The sequence below is a fragment of the Corythoichthys intestinalis genome, chromosome 5, assembly GCF_030265065.1.
Source record: "Corythoichthys intestinalis isolate RoL2023-P3 chromosome 5, ASM3026506v1, whole genome shotgun sequence".
Taxonomy (NCBI): domain Eukaryota; kingdom Metazoa; phylum Chordata; class Actinopteri; order Syngnathiformes; family Syngnathidae; genus Corythoichthys; species Corythoichthys intestinalis.
The window spans coordinates 51819262-51844669 of NC_080399.1; the positions used below are offsets into that span (position 1 = coordinate 51819262).

General features: G+C 38.5%; 1 protein-coding gene across 1 annotated transcript in view; it reads left to right on the forward strand.

Annotated features, from left to right (window-relative positions):
* Positions 1-241: 241 nt before the first annotated feature.
* slc38a8a (solute carrier family 38 member 8a) overlaps positions 242-25408 on the forward strand; it is a 33515-nt gene continuing 8348 nt past the window's right edge. Inside the window, exons 1-6 of the mRNA XM_057837054.1 lie at positions 242-684; positions 6663-6861; positions 9379-9535; positions 11286-11390; positions 20622-20679; positions 24362-24476. Of these exons, the coding sequence (XP_057693037.1) occupies positions 484-684; positions 6663-6861; positions 9379-9535; positions 11286-11390; positions 20622-20679; positions 24362-24476 (835 nt within the window). The 5' untranslated portion in view covers positions 242-483. The remainder of the gene's footprint in view (positions 685-6662; positions 6862-9378; positions 9536-11285; positions 11391-20621; positions 20680-24361; positions 24477-25408) is intronic.

Consider the following 25408-nt stretch of genomic DNA (forward strand, 5'->3'; position numbering starts at 1 on the left):
CATCACAGTTATTTCAGTTTGTCTCTATCTGTACCTCTTTTTTTTTTTTTTTTTTTTTTTTTTTTAAATAGAAAGTTCTATGGAGTATTTATCCTTTATGGTCATATAGATCAAAATTTTCTCAAAATACACAAAACTAAAAGCACACAAAATATAATTTGGAACGTAGAATAATACACTATCACAAATAACTAGACAAAATAATATCAAAACTTGTCGTGAATTAAAAAAAAAAATGTGAAGACGCGGTGGGGAACCTCAGAGTAGCACCCAAAGGCAACAGCATCAGTTTTCCACTTGCACTCCCTCCTTTCATCATTTCTCTATGGGTGCCAGCCCACTTGAGTACTTCACACACTTTCCTCAGCGCCTTCAGTGCTCAAGTGGTCCTTTGGTGGATAAAGGTCGTGTGTCGGTTGCTCATTCGCGTGTGATTACATGTAGCCTTTGCCCATCCCACGTAGAAATTCCCAGTTGTTGAATATGGAGGAGCTGGCCAGAGAGAGCATCAGCCTTCTGGCTTCAGCCTCAGCCAAACCACGGGTGGATCTGGCCGGGCCCCGACTCGGCTCCTTGGGGGCCATCTTCATTATGCTTAAGTCAGCACTGGGCGCTGGGCTACTTAATTTTCCGTGGGCCTTCGCGAGAGCAGGAGGCATCCACAACGCAGTCATTGTGGAGCTGGTGAGTATTGTTCGCCTTCAATTCCACATTTTTTATGAACTTGTTGGCTGCCATATACTAATATATATATATATATATATATATATATATATATATATATATATATATATATATATATATATATATATATATATATATATATATATGTCTGTGTGTGTGTGTATAATACATATATAACAGTAATGAACTTGATTATTTTTCGTGATTTGTAGCGGTGGTGTTTTGGTTATAATGTGTAAATCACTACTTTTATGAGAATATGATATTGACTCATTGACAGAGGTGGGTAGAGTAGCCCAAAATTTTACTCAAGTAAGAGTAGCGTTTCTTCAAAATAATATTACTCAAGTACAGTGTATCACAAAAGAGAGTACACCACTCGCATTTTTGCAGATATTTAAGTATATCTTTTCATGGGACTACACTGACAAAATGACACCATGACACAATGAAAAGCAGTTTCTGTGCAGCTTATATAATAGAGTTAATTTATTTTCCCCTCAAAATATAGCCACTACTATCTAAACCCCTGGCAACAAAAAGTGAGTACACCCCTTAGAAACTACATACATCCCTAAATGTCCAAATTGAGTCCTGCTTGTCCTTTTCCCTCCAAAATGTAATGTGACTCGTTACAGGAGTGCTGTCAGCACAAAAAAAGACACAAGAACACAAGAAAGCCCGCCCGTCTCATCAGAATATAGGACATGTTTTCAGTAATCCATGTGCTTTTTTGACATGTCTTCAGCTAACTGTTTGCGGGCTTTCATGTGTACCGTCTTCAGAAAAGGCTTCCTCCTGGGGTGACAGCCATGCACACCAATTTGATGTAGCACTAACAGGCTGATCCCCCACCTCTTCAACCTCTGCAGCAATGCTGACAGCACTTCTGTAATGAGTCACATGACATTTTGGAGGGAAAATGACAAGCAGTACTCAATTTGGACATTTAGGGATGTACGTAGTTTCTAAGGGGTGTACTCACTTTTGTTGCAAGGGGTTTAGATATTAATGGCTATATTTTGAGGGGAAAATAAATGAACTCTATTATATAAGCTGCACACAGACTACTTTTCATTGTGTCTAAGGCTACGTTCATACTACAGGTCTTAATGCACGAATCCGATTTTTTCGTGTTTTTCCGACTCGAGCGAGGCATTAACTTGACGGTCTGAACGTGACAAGTCGCATAGAACTGGACCATTTCAAATCCGATCTGTGTCACTTTCGTATGTGGTTCAAATCCGATCTAGGCCACATTTTTCCAGACTGTCGCGGCGGTCTGTACTGTCCAGTCTCCGGAATCGGAATTCATGCACTAATTACGTCAGCTAACAGCAAGAGGCACGAAGGGCGGCAGCGATGCAGGCATTAGCGCCTAGCTTGAATTCTGCTTTCAAGCACGAAGCGGGCTTGACCACAGTCATAAAAAAATAAAATGAAGAAAAGGATAACCCTGTCAATTTTCGATTTTAATTCTGTGCGCCGAATGGGAACACATGGCCGAGTCGGGGCAAACTGACGCACCCACGTCATTTCACGCACACACGTCAAGGCTTATGTGTGTGCGTGTATGCGTTCTATCAGTTCATATAAACTTTGAAAATAAAACTAAACGTGGATTATTAATGTCTGTTATTTGTGTCCTCTTTTTAACAACCAAAATATGATAATCCCTGGAATGACGGATGACAGCCAACATGTGTCATTTGTTTTGATGCTTCTGCGCATGCGGGTCGTCTTGCTCAGCGCGTGTCGGACTGCGAATTAGTGCGCATGCGAAATACTTGAATGGTCTCAATTGGCAAAGGCAGTCTGAACGGGCACGCCAAAAAAACAGATATGACAAAAAATCTGATTCGTGCATTAAGACCTGTAGTATGAACGTAGCCGAAGTGTCATTTTGTCAGTGTTGTCCCGTGGAAAGATATACTTAAATATCTGCAGAAATGCAAGGCGTGTACTCACTTTTGTGATACACTGTATGAGTAAAAGTTGTCATCCAAAAAATGTACTCAAGTAAAAAGTACCCAGTGAAAAGAATACTCAAGTAATGAGTACCATTTTTAGTAAATGCATATTTTTGTTTGATTTTTTTTTTTAAACAATGGTATTTTTTTTCTCTCAGCACATACTTATTTATATGAACTGTTGCTATAATGATTCTGTTCAATAATCCATTACATAACCCCATTAAGCCAAAGTAATAACTAATTAAAAAAAAGCATTCAATTAAAGAGAGAGAAAAAAAAACAGTCATTAAGCATTGCGTCCAAAGAGCACAAGTGCCCTGCCCTCTAGAGAAAATAGTTCCAAGTTTTAGTTGTGAATACTGTAGTTCCTTCATAGTTACTATTATGGAATTAAAAGGATCATATCTCTGGTTTTCCGTGGTCAATCTGTACCAAATAAAAACTATGCGAGAGTTTTAAATCCGCGCTTTCAATTCATTTTGCAATTCCTTCTACGCAGCGAGACGTCCTACACAATGCTCGGTGTGCTTGCGCAAGCATCCGCTCGCATGCGTACATTGGTTAAAAGCAGCGAGTACTCACTATTTTGTTTTTTATTGAGTTTTTATTACCTTTTAATTGCCTCAAAAATATGTTTTGCATGTATTCCCCTTTCATACGTTTAACCATTGTGTTTTCATGTAAGCTGTGTTGATCTATTGACTACCTTAGTCAAGTAGCGTATTTTAACCGTCCTTATTTGATATAACTACATTGAAGTATTTTCTTAAAGCAATTTTTTTAGTACGTTCCGCCTGTATGCATCGAAACAAAACAAGTTGAAAGCGCACGGTAGTACTTTGGGTGTCAAATTCGCCTTGTGTAGACATTTTGCTGATGTAGGACATTTTGGCAGAACAACGGTGCTTTAAAGACGCGCGATTGAACTGGCTTGCATCTGATTGGAGTAATGGAGTCATGTGATTACTGTTGCGATGTCTCATTGGTGAAATTAGTAGCGCTACGCTTGGCAATAACTTCGCTAGCAAAAAAAAAAAAAAAATCTAATATGCAGAATAAAGAGGAAAAATGTATCGCCTCATGTGTAGCCCAAAGTAGCGGAGTAAGAGTCGTATTTTTTCTTCACAAATCTACTCAAGTAAAAGTAAAAACTATGCCTTAGTAAAATTACTCTTAGAAGTACATTTTTCTCAAAAAGTTACTCAAGTAAATGTAAAGGAGTATGTGTAACGCGTTACTAACCTCCTCTGCTCATTGATCAATGATACGATATTTGCCGTTACAATCTTTGTTTCATTTCCATTTGATTTATGAACCTTCGATTGATTTAGTACAGTATTATCTACACATTGACTATAATCAGTTCCATTTTACCTAGAGCAGTAAGTACTAACAGTGGGGGGTGCAGAGCGATGCCGGGGGTAGCGCATGTGACCTCTGGGAACATACTTTTTTGCCGTACTAGAATAAAGTGTAATTGCACATCCACTCAGTGGGTGGCAGGGGTGCGCTCCTTTTCAGAGTGTGCGCATCATTTCTGAACCAAACACGAGCGCACAGTAAAGAGCACTGGAGAGCTAAGATGAAGCAATATGACGGAGCATATGTAGCGTTTGACTTTTGGTTTTGATGTTTAATACAGTGGGAGACTACAAAAGACCAGTCTGTTTACTGTGTCTGAAAATGTTTGCAACCGACAGCTGGAGCCAAATCAATTAAGACGTCATTTAAAGACATTAGACCCGAATCACATTGATAAGCCGCTTAATTTTTTTTTTTTTTTCAGCGAAAACCTACCGAATATTGCCAACAATTGTCCCGCTTTGTCAGTATTACAACAGTAAACCAGCGATCACTTTTAGCATCATATAAAGTGGTATACCAAGTTACTCAGTGCAAAATAACCTCACGCCATAGCAAAGGAGCTGATACTTCCTTTTACAAAATAACTGTCCCTCTGTTCAATGACACTCGTTTTTGTTCCATTAATTTTTTGGGGGGGGTCATATTGTTTGGCATATTGTCCTCATGAGTTATTGTTGCTCATAAAATCTATTCTATTATTATTTATTGATTTTATTTTTCAGTATCAGATGGTTAAAAATGTGCCTTGAGTGTATTTTTACAGTTTGGATATGACTTTTTTTTTCTTTTTCAAGGTGAGTTACACTACTTTCTTCTTTAATATTAAAATGACACAATGTTATGCAGAGGTGTACTTCTACTAATGATACTCTTCCTGGGGGGGTGGGGGTGGGCGGTAACAGAAAATAATTGAGAAGCACTGTCCTACAGCAATCAACAATACAGAGCAATTGTGATGTTTTTGACAATTTTGTTGTTGGAACAAATCAGATTTCGAATGAAAATCATTCCTTTGAACAAAAACCTTAAGACATTAACTGATGTTTTGCATTGTGATCATTGCGCTTAACAACTACATACATCGATGCAGATCGATCAGTTTTTACGCCTTTTATTACCTAGTTAAATGCGTAACATTTCCGTGACAGCCTTTTTACTTTTGCAAAACTATTACAATATGGGCTAAAATTAATCATAATCATGATAATAATAAAATTGTTTTACGGCTTTTAATTTAGCAGAGCTAAACTTTTGTTTGTTTGTTTTTTAATGATTGTTTGGTTAAAACTTTTTTCAAGGAAAATGAATGAATGAATGAATGAACAATCATCATCCTAATAAAAGCAGTATGTTCTGCACCCACTTAAACAGTATACCTGTAGTGGCCAAACAGTCAGAAGCTGCTGCAAAAGTACTGCAAAGAGCCACATTACATCTCTCTCTCTCTCTCTCTCTCTCTTTCTACTGTACTGTACTGTAACGTGTATACAGTATACTGTAAATGTACTTCAGGTACATTTAAGGACATGATGTACTTTTTTGGTGGGACTATTTTCCAATCTCTGCAAAGAACTATAGTGAAAGGCCAGTCATTTTTCACAGTAAACATTTTATGCACTCTCACAAATAAACTCTCAATTTATGTTTAGCAGATTTGATAAAAACTAGGGCTGTCAAAATTATCGCGTTAACGCGCGGTAATTAATTTTTTAAATTAATCACGTTAAAATATTTGACGCAATTAACGCACATGTCCCGCTCAGACAGTATTCTGCCTTTTGGTAAGTTTTACAGCAAGGCTTTTTGTGCTGTCTAACAGCAAACTCATGTGGTCGCTTTGCGACATGGTTTATTGTTTTCTTGCCAGTTCAATATGGCTGCACGACGTCTTGGGCTGACGCCTACGTTGTAATGTTGTGCTTATATGATCCTTGGACAAGATTTGTCCGTAAGTATGGTTGTTGTAAATAATGTACATATTATGTTAGTAAGCAAAATGTTATATTTTTTGTATGAGACGCTTTTTGTTTATGTTTAGTGAACCTGTATAGAGTGCTAAGCTAACGTTGTTGCTAATGCAATGCTTGTGTACTTTTTTTTGTAGTTTTACGACGGTTTAAAGAGGACAATGTTTTGAGGCCATTTTATTAATAAATCAGATGAAAAAGGAAGAAGTCTAATTATTATGGCGTCGTTCACTAGCTGTCTAGCTTTGGAAAAAGTAGACGCTTCGGAGTGAGGACAGCATAGACAGATTTAAATGACAGTAGGGTGAAATGCCCACTACAGTCCTTATGTACCGTATGTTGAATGTATATATCCATCTTGTGTCTTATCTTTCCATTCCAACAATTTATTTTACAGAATATGTATATAATTTACAGAAAAATATGGCATATTTTATAGATGGTTTGAATTGCGATTAATTGCGATTAATTACGATTAATTAATTTTTAAGCTGTAATTAACTCGATTAAAAATTTTAATAGTTTGACAGCCCTAATAAAAACCCTTGCCCAGAATTATTTTTTTAATGCTCTGGTTACTCTCTAATTTATGGTGATGGTAAATGACATAATATAAACAGCTTATGGGTTTTTGAACTTGGGGGTTACAGCGTGATCTTTATTTTCCTCTCAGGGCTCTCTTGTGTTCCTGGTCAGTGGTTTGATCATCTTGGGCTACGCATCATCCATCAGTGGCCAGTGCACCTACCAGGCAGTGGTAAAGGAGGTGTGTGGCCCAGCCATTGGTCAGCTGTGTGAGATCTGCTTTGTTTTTAACCTTTTTATGATCTCTGTGGCCTTCCTTGTCATTGTGGATGACCAGCTTGAAAAGTGTGAGTAAGAGATTTGGTTCTACATATTTTATCAATTTTACTTTAGATTGAGAGCATTTGTTTAAAAGGCCATTACATTCAGGTGTGGGAATATAAGATTGGTTTTATTGTGTTCTCTTTATACAAAACTTCACAGCCATTCTTTGCCAGTTCATTTTCAAGGGCTTAAAAGTCCAAAGTGTGAAGTGTACCTTTGTTTGTGTTTTTGTCACACTACTATAATTTTTGTCCTCAGAGATGGAAATCATCTACATTTGGGTCAAAGTCAAATGACTCGCCATTAAATACATAAATATTGATGAAAACAAATCTGTGTCCGTTTTGTAGCAATTGGCTACATCAGAGCGGAAAATCTATACCACAAATATTTTTTTTCTTATGAATTTTTTCTCCTATCTTAGGGTGGCCTTAAAATACACGATAATCAGTCTATTCAATGACTCTTCTGAGAATTGAATTGGCTCGGTCTTCAAAGATCCAATCTGATCTCTGCTAAATTGCTTGTGTGGTACACATGATTTTTTTTTTAGTCCTGTAGTGCATGGATATTGTTGAACATCAACCCAACAATAACAAAACATGCCACACTTATAAGGGTGAAAACAGCCTTTAAAACAGAGATGTGAAACCACGATCGTAGCTATGGTTTATTTCAGATGGCCATCATGATGGCAAATTAATATAATGGCATGACCATAACTGTCCATGTGCTGGTCCTCGTGTTTGTAATATCACTGATGAAAACCAATTCCACCTTGTAATTTTAATATTAAAAGCAATTGGCAAAATAAAAGTGGTGTCATAGATTAAATACATATATGTGTATGTATGTATGTACAGTGGGGCAAATACAGTAAGTATTTAGGCAACCACTATTTGTGTAAGTTCTCCCACTTGAAAATATTAGAGAGGCCTGTAATTGTCAACATGGGTAAACCTCAACCATGAGAGACAGAATGTGGAGAAAAAAGAAAAAAAAAAACCAGAAGATCACATTGTTTTATTTTTAAAGAATTTATTTGCAAATCATGGAGGAAAATAAGTATGTGGTCTATACCAAAAGTTCAGCTCAATACTTTGTTATGTATCCTTTGTTGGCAATAACGGAGGCCAAACTTTTTCTGTAACTCTTCACAAGCGTTTCACACACTGTTGCTGGTATTTTGGCCCATTCCTCCATGCAGATCTCCTCTAGAGCAGTGATGTTTTGGGGCTGTCATTGGGCAACATGGACTTTCAACTAACCTCCTCACCCCGTGGCGTCAAAATGATAACAAGAACGGTGAGCAAAAATCCCAGAACCACACGGGGGGACCTCGAGAATGACCTACAGAGAGCTGGGACTACAGTAACAAAGGCTACTATCAGTAACACAATGCGCCGCCAGGGACTCAAATCCTGCACTGCCAGATGTGTCCTCCTGCTGAAGAAAGTACACGTCCAGGCCCGGCTGCGGTTCGCTAAAGAGCAATTGGATGATCCAGAAGAGGACTGGGAGAATGTGTTATGGTCAAATGAAACCAAACTAGAACTTTTTGGGTTGAAATACAGGTTCTCTTGTTTGGAGGAAAAAGCACACTGAATTGCACCATACCCACTATGAAGCATGGGGGTGGAAACATCATGCTTTGGGGCTGTTTTTCTGCAAAGGGACCAGGATGACTGATCTGTAAAGGAAAGAATGAATGGGGCCATGTATCGAGAGATTTTGAGTGAAAATCTCCTTCCATCAGCAAGGGCATTGAAGACGAGACGTGGCTAGGTCTTTCAGCATGGCAGTGATCCCAAACACACAGCCAGGGCAACAAAGGAGTGACTTCGTAAGAAGCATTTCAAGGTCCTGGTGTGGCCTAGCCAGTCTCCAGGTCTCAACCCCATAGAAAACCTGCGGAGGGAGTTGAAAGTCCGTGTTGCCCAACGACAGCCCCAAAACATCACTGCTCTAGAGAAGATCTGCATGGAGGAATAGGCCAAAATACCAGCAACAGTTTACCACCATGATTTGCAAATAAATTCTTAAAAATCAAACAATGTGATTTTCTGTTTTTTTTTTCCCCACATTCTGTCTCTCATGGTTGAGGTTTACCTATGTTGACAATTACAGGCCTCTCTAATATTTTCAAGTGGGAGAACTTGCACAATTAGTGGTTGACTAAATACTTATTTGCCCCACTGTATGTACGTACGTACATACGTACGTACAGTATGTGGGTGGAGTAACATGTCTGAAACCGCTGAAAGTGCATGCAACCTAAATTTTTATCTCTTTGTTAATATTTAAATGTGTTTTAGGAAAAACGTGCTAAATGAGTAACAATAGTATTGATATAACAATACCACTGATTTGCCAATCCCAATTGAGTTCTTACAACATTTTAATTATGAAACTTGAACCATTTGTTGTCATGTTGCTGGCTTTGTTTGACAATACTTTTCTCTGAAATTAAATCTTAATCTCATTCAGCCTTATTTACTTTTATTTTTTTTAAAAATGTGTTTGCTTGTGTCGTCTGTTAGTGTGCGGCTCATTGTATGAGCTGGTAACTGGTTTGCCTGACCAAGAGAGACCCTATCACTTCTACACGGATCAACGCTTTGCCCTGGTGCTTCTCTGTGCCTTGCTCATTCTACCAATTTCCACCCCCAAAGAGATCAGCATTCAAAGATACATCAGGTCTGAATTCCAGTTCTACTCTCTACACAAATACAACTCACACACACATGCACACACACACAAGGAACTTAAGACAATTTGATGATATTTTAATTCAGCTGAGCCACTGGTGGTGTAATGGTACACTGGTCTGACTATGTTGCAATTCCCACTCAGTGATATTGTGAATGGAAGTGTACAATATCTTCTGTCTCTTAAGTGCCTTGTGACTGAGTGGTGGCCAGTTCATGGTGTAGTCCTCTGGGATAAGACCCGGCAAAATGGATGGATGGATCCCAAAGTGACAAGCTCACTGAAGTATAGGGTTCACATAAAGTGAATTTCACATAAAGTGGACTAGACCAGTAACATTGCTATTATAATTATTAAGTTTCGTTGTTGTTGTTGTTGTTGTCGTGTTTTTTCTGAACTAAGCTCTGTCTCTTTCTTGCAATGCCCTCCTCTCCACTAAAGTCCGGAGTGTGACAACATATTTATGGCCTCACAAACTGTCTAAAATGATAGAATCTACCACACCTTGCTGTATTACCTTTTACACTTTTGGGTTCATCCCGTGGAGCCAACAAGTGGAGGAGTTTTAGCCAGTGGACCATATGTTTGATAGCCCTGATTTAGGTTACTGATATCACCAAATATCATCAAGATGAGAGAGGACATTAAAAAAATGTAGAATGACGACCAGTGAAATTAAAAGTAACCTTGGCATTAAAAATTTGACAATATATATATACTTTGAGTCATATTTCCAACAGCACCATGTGAAACTAAGCAATGATGATTGCAAAATAGGGGAAAAAAAGAAAATGTCCTGATTCTGGCCAATTGATAATCATTAGAATCTATTGATGCTTTTGTACATTGTTAAAGCTCTGGCTGATGTAAAAGGGGTAGTGAAAATATCTTCCTCTAGGGTTCACTCTTGCACTTTATCACTCTTGCACTTTATCTTACAAACCATTTTTAACATGAACATGATACGGAGAGAAGAAAAAAACATTTATACAATTGTCAGCCAATAGTTCACAGAGCTATCACAGTTGCACATCAGTTGACAGTTTGAAAGGTTTTTATTCCTCACCTACCAGTTTTGCACATAACACCTATGTGTAGTGGAGCGGAGTGGAGCATATTCGTAAGAATATAAACAATATTCGGAAACATTATTTCATCTATATAATGCATTGTAAACACTACAATAAATGCAAACAATAAATAGATAAATACACAATATTTCAACTATGACTTTACCGGAAATGTCCCTCATTAATTACGAGAACAAAGCATACAGTGCACACAGTACAAGACATTCCATTGGCATGCAGTCTAGCTTGGAAAAAAACCCCTCGGAGTACTCGTTGTCATTTAATCTTTTTATGAGGCTTTTTTCCAGGCAATAAGTACTGAGAAGAAACTTCCAGTTACCAATGTATTTAAAAAAAAAATATATATATATATATATATTTAAGCAGAATGAAAACTGTTACTAAACATACAAAAAATAAGCATAAAATTCATTGAAATTAATTTTATATGCTGGTATCTGACTTACTTGTTGTTGCTTTACTGTGGTACCCAATACGAAGCACACACACAATATATAAAAAAGATGTCATACTTGCGCATTATGAAGAGCAGCTCGACATGATTGTTTATAATACAGTGGCTCCTCTGCTTCTTTTCCAATAATCCAATATATCTCATATTTTTTGAGTGATATCTGAATTTATACCCTGTGTCTGTCTACTCGCAGTGTATTGGGCACTCTGGCTGCGACCTACCTGACCATAGCCATCATCATCAAGTTCCACATGATGCATTCTGTTCAGGTTCACATAATCCCACAATATAGCAGTGGGTATGTACGTGTATGTCTGTGTTTGTTTGTGCGTGTACATACAGGCATGTGAACACTGAATGACCAACTTTCATTCCTTTATAACTCTTAAGAAAATCTTCGTAAATGCCATTTTATATATTTCTTGTTAGAAACACTGAATGTCCAACTTTCATTCCTTTACAACTCTTAAGAAAATCTTCGTAAATGCAATGTTATATCTTTCTTGTTAGCCTCTCACCTCTCCGAGATTCTTGCTTACCTGCTCTCAACAACCACGAATGTAGTACACGCTGAACCCCAATATTTTTCACAGACATAATAACACACTCCTCCTTCATGATCTGATGTCAGCTCATTTAAGCAGGGAAATCATAAAAAGGAGCAAGTACAGTATCTGAAGTAGTCGCACAAGCATCTTGGCGGGTGCAAAATAAACAATAGATTACAAGAGGCCGTATAACACAGTTCTAATAAAAGGACGTGCAGTTCATCAAATAGGGATTTACAAAAACACAGTATAAAAACATTAAACAATTTTATCATTATAACTAGTATTAATACAGTGGGGAGAACAAGTATTTGATACACTGCCGATTTTGCTGGTTTTCCCACTTGCAAGCCATGTAGAGGTCTGTAATTTGTATAATAAATTTTCTTCAACTGTGAGGGATGGAATCTAATACAAAAATCCAGAAAATCACATTGTATAAATTTTAAATAATAAATTTGTATTTAACTGCATGACATAAGTATTTGATACATTACCAACTAGTAAATATTTCAGCTCTTAGTTCTTTTTTAAGAACCCCTCCTGTTCTCCACTCATTACCGGAAGTAACTGCACCTGTTTGGACTTGTTACCTGTATAAAAGACACCTGTTCACATGCTCAAAACAAACCTCTCCACAATGGCCAAGACCAAAGAGCTGTGTAAGGACATCAGGGATAAAATAATAGACCTGCACAAGGCTGGGATGGGCTACAGCAAACAAGCAGCTTGGTGAGAAGGTAACAACTGTTGGAGCGATTATTAGAAAATGGAAGAAGTTCAAGTTGACGGTCAATCTGCCTCGTTCTGGGGCTCCATGCAAGATCTCACCTCGTGGGGCATCACTGATCATGAGGAATGTGAGGGATCAGCGCAGAACTACACGGCAGGACCTGGTCAATGACCTGAAGAGAGCTGGAACCACAGTCTCGAAGAAAACCATCGGAAACACATTACGCCGTCATGGATTAAAATCCTACAGCGCACGCAAGGTCCCGCTGCTGAAGCCAGTGCATGTCCAGACACGTCTGAAGTTTGCCACTGACCATCTGGATGATCCAGAGGAGCAATGGGAGAAGGTCATGTGGTCGGATGAGACCAAAATTGAACATTTTGGTCCAAACTTGGCTCGTCGTGTTTGGAGGAAAAAGAAGGATGAGTACAACCCCAAGAACACCATCGCAACCGTGAAACATGGAGGAGGAAACATCATTTTTTGGGGCTGCTTCTCTGCCAAGGGTACAGGATGACTGCACCGTATTGAGGGGAGGATGGATGGGGCTATGGATCGCCAGATCTTGGCTGACAGCCTCCTTCCTTCAGTGAGAGCCCTGAAGATGGGTCGTGGCTGGGTCTTCCAGCATGACAACGACCCAAATCACACAGGCAAGGCAACTAAAGAGTGGCTCCGTAAAAAGCATCTTAAGGTCCTGGAGTGTGCTAGCCAGTCACCAGATCTGAACCCGATAGAAAATCTATGGAGGGAGCTGAAAGTCCGTGTTGCCCGGCAGCAGCCCCGAAACCTGAAGGCTCTGAAGAAGATCTGCATGGAGGAGTGGGCCAAAATCCCTGCTGCAGTGTGTGCAAACCTTGTCAAGGACTACAGGAAATGTTTGGTATCTGTAATAGCAAACAAAGGTTTCTGTACCAAATATTGAGTTCGATTTTTGTGATGTATCAAATACAGTGCCTTGCAAAAGTATTCGGCCCCCTTGAACCTTGCCACCTTTCGCCACATTTCAGGCTTCAAACATAAAGATATAAAATTTTAATTTTTTGTCAAGAATCAACAACAAGTGGGACACAATCGTGAAGTGGAACAACATTTATTGGATAATTTAAACTTTTTTAACAAATAAAAAACTGAAAAGTGGGGCGTGCAATATTATTCGGCCCCCTTGCGTTAATACTTTGTAGCGCCACCTTTTGCTCCAATTACAGCTGCAAGTCGCTTGGGGTATGTTTCTATCAGTTTTGCACATCGAGAGACTGACATTCTTGCCCATTCTTCCTTGCAAAACAGCTCGAGCTCAGTGAGGTTGGATGGAGAGTGTTTGTGAACAGCAGTCTTCAGCTCTTTCCACAGATTCTCGATTGGATTCAGGTCTGGACTTTGACTTGGCCATTCTAACACCTGGATACGTTTATTTTTGAACCATTCCATTGTAGATTTGGCTTTATGTTTTGGATCATTGTCCTATTGGAAGATAAATCTCCGTCCCAGTCTCAGGTCTTGTGCAGATACCAACAGGTTTTCTTCCAGAATGTTCCTGTATTGGGCTGCATCCATCTTCCCGTCAATTTTAACCATCTTCCCTGTCCCTGCTGAAGAAAAGCAGGCCCAAACCATGATGCTGCCACCACCATGTTTGACAGTGGGGATGGTGTGTTCAGGGTGATGAGCTGTGTTGCTTTCACGCCAAACATATTGTTTTGCATTGTGGCCAAAAAGTTCAATTTTGGTTTCATCTGACCAGAGCACATTCTTCCACATGTTTGGTGCGTCTCCCAGGTGGCTTGTGGCAAACTTTAAACGAGACTTTTTATGGATATCTTTGAGAAATGGCTTTCTTCTTGCCACTCTTCCATAAAGGCCAGATTTGTGCAGTGTACGACTGATTGTTGTCCTATGGACAGACTCTCCCACCTCAGCTGTAGATCTCTGCAGTTCATCCAGAGTGATCATGGGCCTCTTGGCTGCATCTCTGATCAGTTTTCTCCTTGTTTGAGAAGAAAGTTTGGAAGGATGGCCGGGTCTTGGTAGATTTGCAGTGGTCTGATGCTCCTTCCATTTCAATATGATGGCTTGCACAGTGCTCCTTGAGATGTTTAAAGCTTGGGAAATCTTTTTGTATCCAAATCCGGCTTTAAACTTCTCCACAACAGTATCTCGGACCTGCCTGGTGTGTTCCTTGGTTTTCATAATGCTCTCTGCACTTTAAACAGAACCCTGAGACTATCACAGAGCAGGTGCATTTATACGGAGACTTGATTACACAAGGGTGGATTCTATTTATCATCATCGGTCATTTAGGACAACATTGGATCATTCAGAGATCCTCGCTGAACTTCTGGAGTGAGTTTGCTGCACTGAAAGTAAAGGGGCCGAATAATATTGCACGCCCCACTTTTCAGTTTTTTATTTGTTAAAAAAGTTTAAATTATCCAATAAATGTTGTTCCACTTCACGGTTGTGTCCCACTTGTTGTTGATTCTTGACAAAAAAAATAAAATTTCATATCTTTATGTTTGAAGCCTGAAATGTGGCGAAAGGTTGCAAGATTCAAGGGGGCCGAATACTTTTGCAAGGCACTATACTTATTTCATGCAATTAAATGCAAATTTATTATTTAAAAATCATGCAACGTGATTTTCTCTTTTTTTGTATTAGATTCCGTCCCTCGCAGTTGAAGAGAACTTATGATACAAATTACAGACCTCTACATGCTTTGCAAGTGGGAAAACCAGCAAAATCGGCAGTGTATCAAATATTTGTTCTCCCCACTGTATATTAAATAAATAGCAATACAAATTATAACTATACAGTGGTATGAAAAAGTATCTGAACCTTTTGGAATTTCTCACATTCCTGCTTAAAATCCCCATCAAATGTCATCTGATCTTTGTCAAAATCACACAGATGAAAAAACAGTGTCTGCTTGAACTAAAACCACCCAAACATTTATAGGTTTTCATATTTTAATGAGGGTAGTATGCAAACAGTGACTGAAGGTGGAAAAATAAGTAAGTGAACCATCATATTTAATATTTTGTGACCCCAGACAGCTCTTTTGACCGAGCCATGCTGCACATCAGACAATGCTTCTAATCAAGACATTTCTTACTAGGTGTGTGTTTTATAGTGGGCAGGGCAGCTTTAAACCACTCATCAGTGATTTGTTGTGGTTCTGGGTGAGCGGGGAACTAAGCGCAGAGATGACAGGCAAAACTGGCAGTGGCAACACTTTATTGACAGGTTTGGCGGAAGGTGTTGAGATGATTGGGCACATACCTGACTTAAAATGTTTGGTAAAAATTGGTTTCAATTGCTCTTTAAGTCTCCTTAGGCATAGGGTTCACTTATTTTTCCCCCTTCTGTCATTATTTGCATGCTATCCTAATTAAAATATGAAAACCTATCAATGTCTGTGTAGTTTAAAGTAGACACTGTAGTTTTATCTGTCTGATTTTGAGAAAGATTACATCACATTTGATGGTAATTATATGCAAAAATGTGAGAAATTCATACTTTTTCATACTACTTTACATGATATAAAGTGTAAGTGGGGCAAGTAAGTATTTAGTCAATCACTACTTCTGCAAGTTCTCCCACGTGAAATATTAGAGAGGCCTGTAATTGTCAACATAAGTAAACCTCAACCATGACAGACAGAATGGGGGGGGGGGGGGGGGGGGGACAGAAAATCACATTCTTTGATTTTTAAAGAATGTATTTGCAAATCATGGTGGAAAATAAGTATTTGGTCTATACCAGAAGTTCATCTCAATACTTTGTTATGTACCCTTTGTTGGCAATAACGGAGGCCAGACGTTTTCTGTAACTCTTCGCAAGCTTTTCACACGCTGTTTCTGGTATTTTGGCCCATTCCTCCATGCAGATCTCCTCTAGAGCAGTGATGTTTTGGGGCTGTCGTTGGGCAACACGGACTTTCAACTCCCTCCTCACCCCGTGGCGTCAAAATGATAACAAGAACGGGGAGCAAAAATCCCAGAACCACACGAGGGGACCTAGTGAATGACCTTCAGAGAGCTGGGACCACAGTAACAAAGGCTACTATCGGTAACACAATGCGCCGCCAGGGACTCAAATCCTGCACTGCCAGATGTGTTCCCCTGCTGAAGAAAGTACACGTCCAAGCCCGTCTGCAGCTCACTAGAGAGCATTTGGATGATCCAGAAGAGGACTTGGAGAATTTGTTATGGTCAGATGAAACCAAACTAGAACTTTTTGGGTTGAAACACAGGTTCTCTTGTTTGGAGGAAAAAGAATACTGAATTGCACCATACCCACTGTGAAGCATGGGGGTGGAAACATCATGCTTTGGGGCTGTTTTTCTGCAAAGGGACCAAGACGACTGATCTGTGTAAAGCAGGGGTGTCCAAACTTTTTGCAAAGGGGGCCAGATTTGGTGTGGTAAAAATGTGGGGGGCCGACCTTGGCTGACGTCTTTTACGTAGAACAATATATTTTAGTTCTGTGACATTCTGTGTGTCACATTTACTTTATAATTTTTTTTAAATTAATAATTTCAACAATCTCGCAACTAGCCTTTGTAGCGTTCTCTTTCGACTCTCAGGCTCTTGCAAAATACTGCTGTTGTGAAATTAAACAGGCTTCAAGTTGCTTCAATTTCTCGCTGCGTATCTTCCCTGTAATCTTGTCGTACATGTCAGCGTTTCTTGTTTGGTAATATCACCTCACATTGAACTCTCTAAAAACAGCGACTATCTCTTTGCAAATGAGGCACACACAAATGTTGCGTATTTTAGTGAAAAAAAATAGTCCAATTTCCACCTATCCTTGAAGTGTTGGCCGTCGAAGTCAACTTTCATTTTTTGTTGTTGTTGTCGCCATTTTAGAAAATTGGAAGTCAAGGGTCACATGGGGTAATGTTGCTTAGAGTACTGCTGCCTTTTAGAGGGTAAATGAGGAGCAGCATTTAGTATGGAAGCTACTTCATTTTCTGGTAGCAGTACTGCTGACCAATTTATTAAGTCTGTGTGCGGGCCAGACGTTATTGAGCTTATGACAGAGGCTGGGGGCCGGATGAAATTTGACTAGGGGCCACATTTGGCCCCCGGGCCGCACTTTGGACATGTCTGGTGTAAAGGAAAGAATGAATGGGGCCATGTATCGAGAGATTTTGAGTGAAAATCTCCTTCCTTCAGCAAGGGCATTGAAGATGTGACGTGGCTGGGTCTTTCAGCATGACAATGATCCCAAACACACAGCCAGGGCAACAAAGGAGTGGCTTCGCAAGAAGCAATTCAAGGTCATGGAGTGGCCTAGCCAGTCTCCAGGTCTCAACCCCATAGAAAATCTGCGGAGGGAGTTGAAAGTCCGTGTTGCCCAACGACAGCCCCAATTCAATTTCAGGGTGTACCCACCGCTTATAGGCTCCAGCACCTGCGCGACCCACAGTATATATATATATATATATATATATATATATATATATATATATATATATATATATATATATATATATATATATATATATATATATATATAAAAAATTAGTAGGGATGTTTCTGATCTCATCACGTGATCGGAAATCGGGCCAATCGGGCAGTTTTTTTAGAGGATCGGAATTTGGTGAAAAGAATCGGGATTTTAATTAAAAAAAAAAAAAAAAAGTACTGAAATAATCCAGAACTACAATAGCATTGCCAAAAGAAGTAAAAATATACACATTTTATACTCTGCAACAATCCTGGAAAAAGCAGAAGAGGAAGTACTCTAAACAGTACAGTACTGTAACATGTAACATGAACTTTTGTCAAAAACAAAAAAAAATAAATAACAAAAATTAAAAAAGACTTTTTTCCGGTATCGGCTCAGATTCTCAAAATCAGGTGACTCGGACTGGGGCTCAAAAATAGACGATCAGGACATCCTTAAATATTAGAGTTAAAAAATAAGGATTAATATTGATATCCCTTCTTCTAAACCCGCATTAGCCAGGGGAAAAAAAATCTAGGAAAAAAAAAGCTTGAGAGGGCACCAAAAATGGGAGGGATTTCACTTTTAGGATGATAAGGCCACAAAGGATGCCAACTTTACAATACCATTTAAACCAGTGTTTCTCAACAGTTGTAGAGCTAAGGCACACATTTCATGTTGAACAAATTCTGCACTGTCATGCCCTGAGTGTAGTTTTGTTAAGATTTTGCCCTAGTGTTTCTTGTCCATGTGATTACCCATTGATTTCACCAATTGTGGGTTGCTCCTTTTGTCTTGACCAATCCACTGCCTCATATATCAGCCACCTGTGTCTCGTTACCCCATGCTTGTATTTAAGTTCCCCATGTGCTGTCTGTTCTTGTTCGGTCATTGTCTATCCTGTCGAGTTCATGTCATTTCGTAGCCCTCGTGTTGATATTCCTGAGTTCCTAAATAAGTTTTAAGAAATTATGAGTCTTTTGTTTGATCCCCACTGCTTTTGTTTGAACTTCGTTTTTTGTTAACTGTCAATAAATTGTTTTACCGGTAGTTCAACGCCGCCCCGCCTTGCCTCCTTTTGTTGTCTATCTGTGTTTGGGCCTTCCATGCCCTTGACCCATAGGCAGACTTTGACTTTTGGGGCGGGGGGGCACAACATGCTGATGACCCTGAAACGCAGTGTCAACAATAAAATTAACTTACAAGGATATTTATAATAAGTTGAAAATCAGCGTTTTTGTTTCCCATCATTTCTAAAACAGGCTACTTAGGACAGCTATACTTTTCACCAAGATCATCATCCATTGAATATGGTACGCCCACAGGTGTCGTGCCAAAGTATCCCCTGGGTGGAGCCACTGTGCTGCACTGATTTGCTTGATTTCCTTGTTTTTGTGATGTAGTTATCTACGAAGTTTTAAAACATGGCCCATCCATCCATCCATCCATCCATCCATCCATCCATCCATCCATCCATCCATCCATCCATCCATCCATCCATCCATCCATCCATCCATCCATCCATCCATCCATCCATCCATCCATCCATCCAAAAAACCCTTTTTTTCTGTCATTTTTTCATAAACAAAGGATGTTTCACTGTTTTACTCGTAGGATGACCTATAACTGTAATTACTGTAATTCAAGTTCTGTATGGAGTTTCTCCAGTTTAATAATCGTCGATGTCCAAAATATATAACTGGGGTTCTTTTCTGGCTTCAATTAATTATTTAAGTCGAGACCCAAGTCATAACTTGTGTGTCCGTGTGTGTGCGTGCTCCCGGGGCCAGGGGACACAATTTTTGACAGGGGTAACAACATTGGCAAGACACCGGTGGCAGCTCTGTTTTGTGCAATTAGCGTGTTAGGGGGGCAAATTGAAACTCCGTTCACCATTTTGACGGTGGTCTCTAGCGTTTCATGGTCCACATTTTCAATCCTTGGCTCTTTCTCATTGTCGTTGCTTTTGAAAGCTTAGGTTTGAAAAAATTACGTCTTTCCACCTTGCCTCTTCGGCCTTCGGGTGGTTTTGGCTAAGCAAAGCAAATGACCATCTAATGTGCTAGTCACATGATCTGTTTGAAAAATAATTTTGACCCATTATAAAAATATATTTTTTTGTTCATTTCATTCATTTTTGTTATTTGTTTGATTGCTTTACAACTTTTATAAGCAAGATTATACCGGAAAATTCTTAATTTTAAAATCATGTATAGGAAAGTCAATTACATGCAATTACACTTTATGGCCACCAGAATAGTCTTTATTTGTCATTGCCTTGACAATAAAAATTGGATGTGCAACTCCAGTTATTTAAATATATTGTTCAAGATAAAAAAAATATATAAGAATGCCAATATAAATATTTTGTTATTCTAAATAAAATGTTTTCATTCTAATAAGTGACATTCTTAATTAATCTAGAAAAGTGTTTTTTGTTAACCTTTGTGCTTCTAATGTATGTAGATATTTTATGAACATCTCTGAGTCTGAAGGAAAATTTGGCTCTTCTGGGATATGCTTCTGGGCTGTAGCTCGACTTGACAGTCACAGCAACGCTATTAAGTTGTTTCCAGGAAATATGGCCACCATGAGTCTTATCCATAAAACCTGCTTTTGAATCGACCACCAGAACAGACAAAATGCATCACCGTTCTGCTCTCTGTAATAGATCCACTTTCATTGTCAAGACTGGTGTTTTCACTGAGCTGCACTCTAGAGATGAACTCAATTGTGCCTGTTGATGCAAAAAAAGTTTTAAAATGGTGTGTAACTTACAGTATCTTCCCCTGTGCAGAATAAGCTCCTGGGCATCCACCTTTAGCGTCATTCCCACCATCTGCTTTGGTTTCCAAGTAAGTGAAAAGTAGAACTGCATTTTTTATTGGAAAGGTGTGAGATAGAAATGTTGTAGCAGTCATTCATATTTTACTTTTATAAGCTCAAGCAGAAGAATGTTTTGGAGGCACATTATATATTATATATAATAGTTAGGGTTGTTCCGATCATGTTTTTTGCTCCCGATCCGATCCCGATCGATTTAGTTTGAGTATCTGCCGATGCCGATATTTCCCGATCCGATTGCTGTTTTTTTGCTCCCGATTCAATTCCAATCATTCCCGATAATTTTTCCCGATCATATACATTTTGGCAATGCATTAAGAAAAAAATGAATAAAACTCGGACGAATATATACATTCAACATACAGTACATAAGTACTGTATTTGTTTATTATGACAATAAATCCTCAAGATGGCATTTACATTATTAACATTCTTTCTGTGAGAGGGATCCACGGATAGAAAGACTTGTAATTCTTAAAGGATAAATGTGACTTTGTATATTGTGACTAAATATTGCCATCTAGTGTATTTTTTGAGCTTTCAGTAAATGATACTGTAGTCATTTAACTTCTGCCCAAATGCATGATGGGAAGTGCAACCATGACTGTGCGTCGTGGTACCAATTGATATATCTTCTCTGCGTTGAGAAATAACATGGGGTGTTAAGAAAAAGATTAACTATTACCGTTCTTCCCCACATTGCTTCCCACGAATATTCTAATCGTTGGGAGAGGGATTGCAAGGCTTTAGCCATTTAATTAAAATAATTCACTCTACTCATTTTACGCTCCTTTTAGCTCTATATACTATATGGGGAAAACGCCGCCATTACAGATTGAACGCGACAATGCGTGAGTGGGTCGTGCAGCGCATGCGTTAATTGTGTTAAATATTGTAACGTGATAAATGTAAAAAATATTAATTCTCGCCGTTAACGCGATAAATTTGATAACCCTACCTTAAACTTACACTCTTCCAGAGTCTTTAGTTTAACACATTATGTCTGTAATGTTAAATACAATTAGAAAACGATTTAATAATTAAAAAAAAAAAAAATATATATATATATATATATATATATATATATAAAAAAAGGCATGTCCGATATTTTTTTGCCAATTCTGATACTTTGAAAATGACATGATCGGAACATCTCTAATAATAATATATAAATATACCATAATTCTTGGACTTATAGCCGCTAGTTTTTTCCCCCAACTTTGATCCCTCCGTTTTATAGTTCAGTGCGGTTTATTCATGGTATTTTATAGGCTAATTTTTTTTTGGTGTAACTAAAAAACAGTGAGCTTCAGGCAGTCGTGAGAGAAGAGTGACGCACCTGGCCAAGGAGCCTCCATGCAGGTTCTCGTGGTGTTCGAAAACGTTCACATTCTTTAATACCACATGTTCCTTTACAGTTGCCAGGAGGCTAATCACTTTATTTTCATCCAAACATGGTCGAAAACAACCATAATCACCACCTAAAAAATATAGCCAGAATTAAGGGGCTTCTGACTCAAAAAGACATGGAAAAACTCATGCATGCATTCATTTTCAGCAGACCCTATTGCAACAGTATATTTACAGGTCTTGATAAAAAAATCAGTCAGGAAGCTGCAGTTAGTACAGAATGCTTCTGCCAGAGTCCTCACAAATACAAGGGAACTGGACCACATTACACCGGTTTTGAAATCGTTACATTGGGTTCCAGTGAGTCAAAGGATATATTATAAAATACTACTGCTTGTCTACAAAACACTTAATGACCTTGGACCAAAATACATGCTTGATTTGTTAGATTCCTATGAAACATCGATTTTTATGTATAATTTTATTTCCTATTTTGACTGTCTTTGTTTTTACTTCCTATTGATTTTAATGATCTTTATGTGATGTAAAGCACTTTGAATTGCCATGTGTTGAATTGTGCTATATAAATAAATTTGCCTTGCATTGCCATAATGGGTCACGGCAATCGGCCATGCAGGTTTAAATTTATCTTCCGGCCTCATCGTGCTCCATTTTGGCCATTAAAACCAAAAAATTAAGTTTTTCCAGGATCACGTCACCAGGATGATTTTTGGCTCTCCCTCAGACCAGGCATCCATAAGCGTGTGTGTGTTGTCTTGAATTCCAAACTACAGGGTGAAGAAAGGGCCATCATTTATCGTACGTTAAAAAAAATAAAGGCGTCAAAATGGGTTGGCGTTTAATGCCATTATTAACATGGTGACAGGACTAGTATACGTATCTACTGTATATAACCATAACCATATAAAATGCACCTGAAACCTGAACAGTTTGCTAAATAGTTTGTAGTTTGTCAAATGCATTTTGTAGTTATGCCACCTATTGCAAGAGGTCAATGGGGATATAAGAGTAGTAAGTGACATACAGGAATTCAAGTGATAAATGGAAAAGAGGATAAGCAGGGAAAAATAGCATGCCCTCTCAAACTGAACTTTCTTATAATTGTGTTCAGAGCTGAGCTGGCACACCATGCCTCATCCAAGCAGATAAGATTGAGTTTTACATATTTAAGTGCCGGAAAAAGATCATCCTGTCAATGGATAAATACTTGTGTGCAATGTTGCCAAGGTAACTCGTGAGTCCTGACAGATGCAGCTAGGATCTACGAACTAGAAGCGAGCGTGCAAACTCGTGACTGGTGCATGTCACACCAACACATGCTTAGACCTTGCCCCTTAGGGTGAGTGATTACTGTGTACAGGTCTGAATGAGGAGCTGACGAGATCCTGACAAGTGGTGCAAGCTGTGGCAGGAAATTTGGAATGGGTTTTAAACCAGGTTGATGGCACCTGGGATTAAGTGGGGACAAGAATCTGTGTGGTGTGCGCCTGTGTGATGGTTAAACAGGCCACTTGTTTGGGCCTAAATCCTTCATTTAATGTCCTATCAAATTGCATCTTGTCAAACTGGCAGAAAGATAAAGATAATAAGACCCAGACTTTGCTCTGGGAGCACCTGGGGGACAAGAACAAGCGGGAGCTACGACCTATTCCTACATGACCTCACTATATCCCTTCATGGATATAGTCTGGGCAGTAGAGTTAAAAGGGTAACTGGGATGTGTATTTTATCTAATAGTGATGTTTTATGTGGGTTTAAAAGACGATATCAAAAGAACCATTTTCATTAAAAAAGAACAAGCAATTTAGCAGACAGATTCATAACTAGAAACCATGTGTTTCCAGTGTGTGTGTTATGAATTGGCAATGCACAGCATTGTATGATCTGTAACGTTAAATACAATTAGAAAACGATTTAATTAAAAAAAAAAAAAAAAAATATATATATATATATATATATATATATATATATATATACATATATATATATATATATACATATATATACATACATACATATATATATGTATATATATATTAAAAAAAGGCATGTCCGATATTTTTTTGCCAATTCCAATACTTTGAAAATGACATGATTGGGCGATCATGTCAATTTAGCAGACAGATTCATAACTAGAAACCATGTGTTTCCAGTGTGTGTGTTATGAATTGGCAATGCACAGCATTGTATGATCTGTTCATGTCAGGATGTGGTAGATTACTTTTGTGAAAAATGACTTTGACCATTATGCATTCAACACCGGCTTGAATTTGTTGTGTTATAAACTGGAATAAAAAAAAAAAAATTCTTTCTGTATTTTAGTGTCACGAGGCATCCATCGCTATTTACAGCAGCATGGAGAACCAGCGACTCTCTCACTGGGCCTTCATCTCTGTGGTTACTATGATTATCTGCCTCATCATTTATTCTCTCACAGGTCAGTAAACAATGTGCTTACTCAGTATGCTATCAAACTCGCAACACCTTGCGAGTCATGAATCAGCACCAGACATCAAGGTACTGACAAGAAATCAACAGGGGTTTTGGACCACTTTTGTAACTTGGCCCATAAATTGCCAAACAGAATAAAGACGTCAGTATACACTAGGCCTGAACGATATTGGGAAAAAAACTATTGTTGCAATTTTTTTGAGGTTTTCGCAATAGGTGAAAAACCGCAAAGAAGCCCAGTAGTGGTGTGTGTTCAATGTATTTATTCTGATTTAGCATTGAGAAGAGATACATATAAGACATGTTTTTTTTTATTTTTTCCCCCAAAGTATGATTTATAAAAATGAATATATATATTTTAACAAATTTTTAAGCACTTCAAATGTAATAATTATGATCAGTTTTAAACATAACTGTCCCACCGAATCATTTTTAAACAAGAATAAAGTACTGTCGTAGAAAAATGCTTGGCTTTATTAAATGCTTCTGTTTACCTACCTTGGCTGTGACTCCTGGAGTGACATGTAGAAATGACAAACTCCTCAAGATCACGTCTGGCGATTATTGCCGCGACACAACATGTCCGGTTGCACACACACACATACATTTATTCCAGTGCGCCCTTCCTTGCGCAGCAACTATTTAACAAGTTAAATGATGATTGACATATGCCGTGCATGTGAAGTCCGCTTCTTTGGCAAGATCATACAACCATCTGTCAACATCGATAACTTTAATAAGCAAGTGCCACAGTGACTAAGGAACAAAGAGCTGGGAGAGGGAGGGAGGATGTTAGGCTGTGCGGAGCGCATGAAGCAGATAAAAAGTTTGTGGATTAAAAAAAAAACCAAACAAAAAAAACTGTCGCACGTCCTTGGGATGGGACTATTGCACATGCGCACATCGCGATGGTGATGT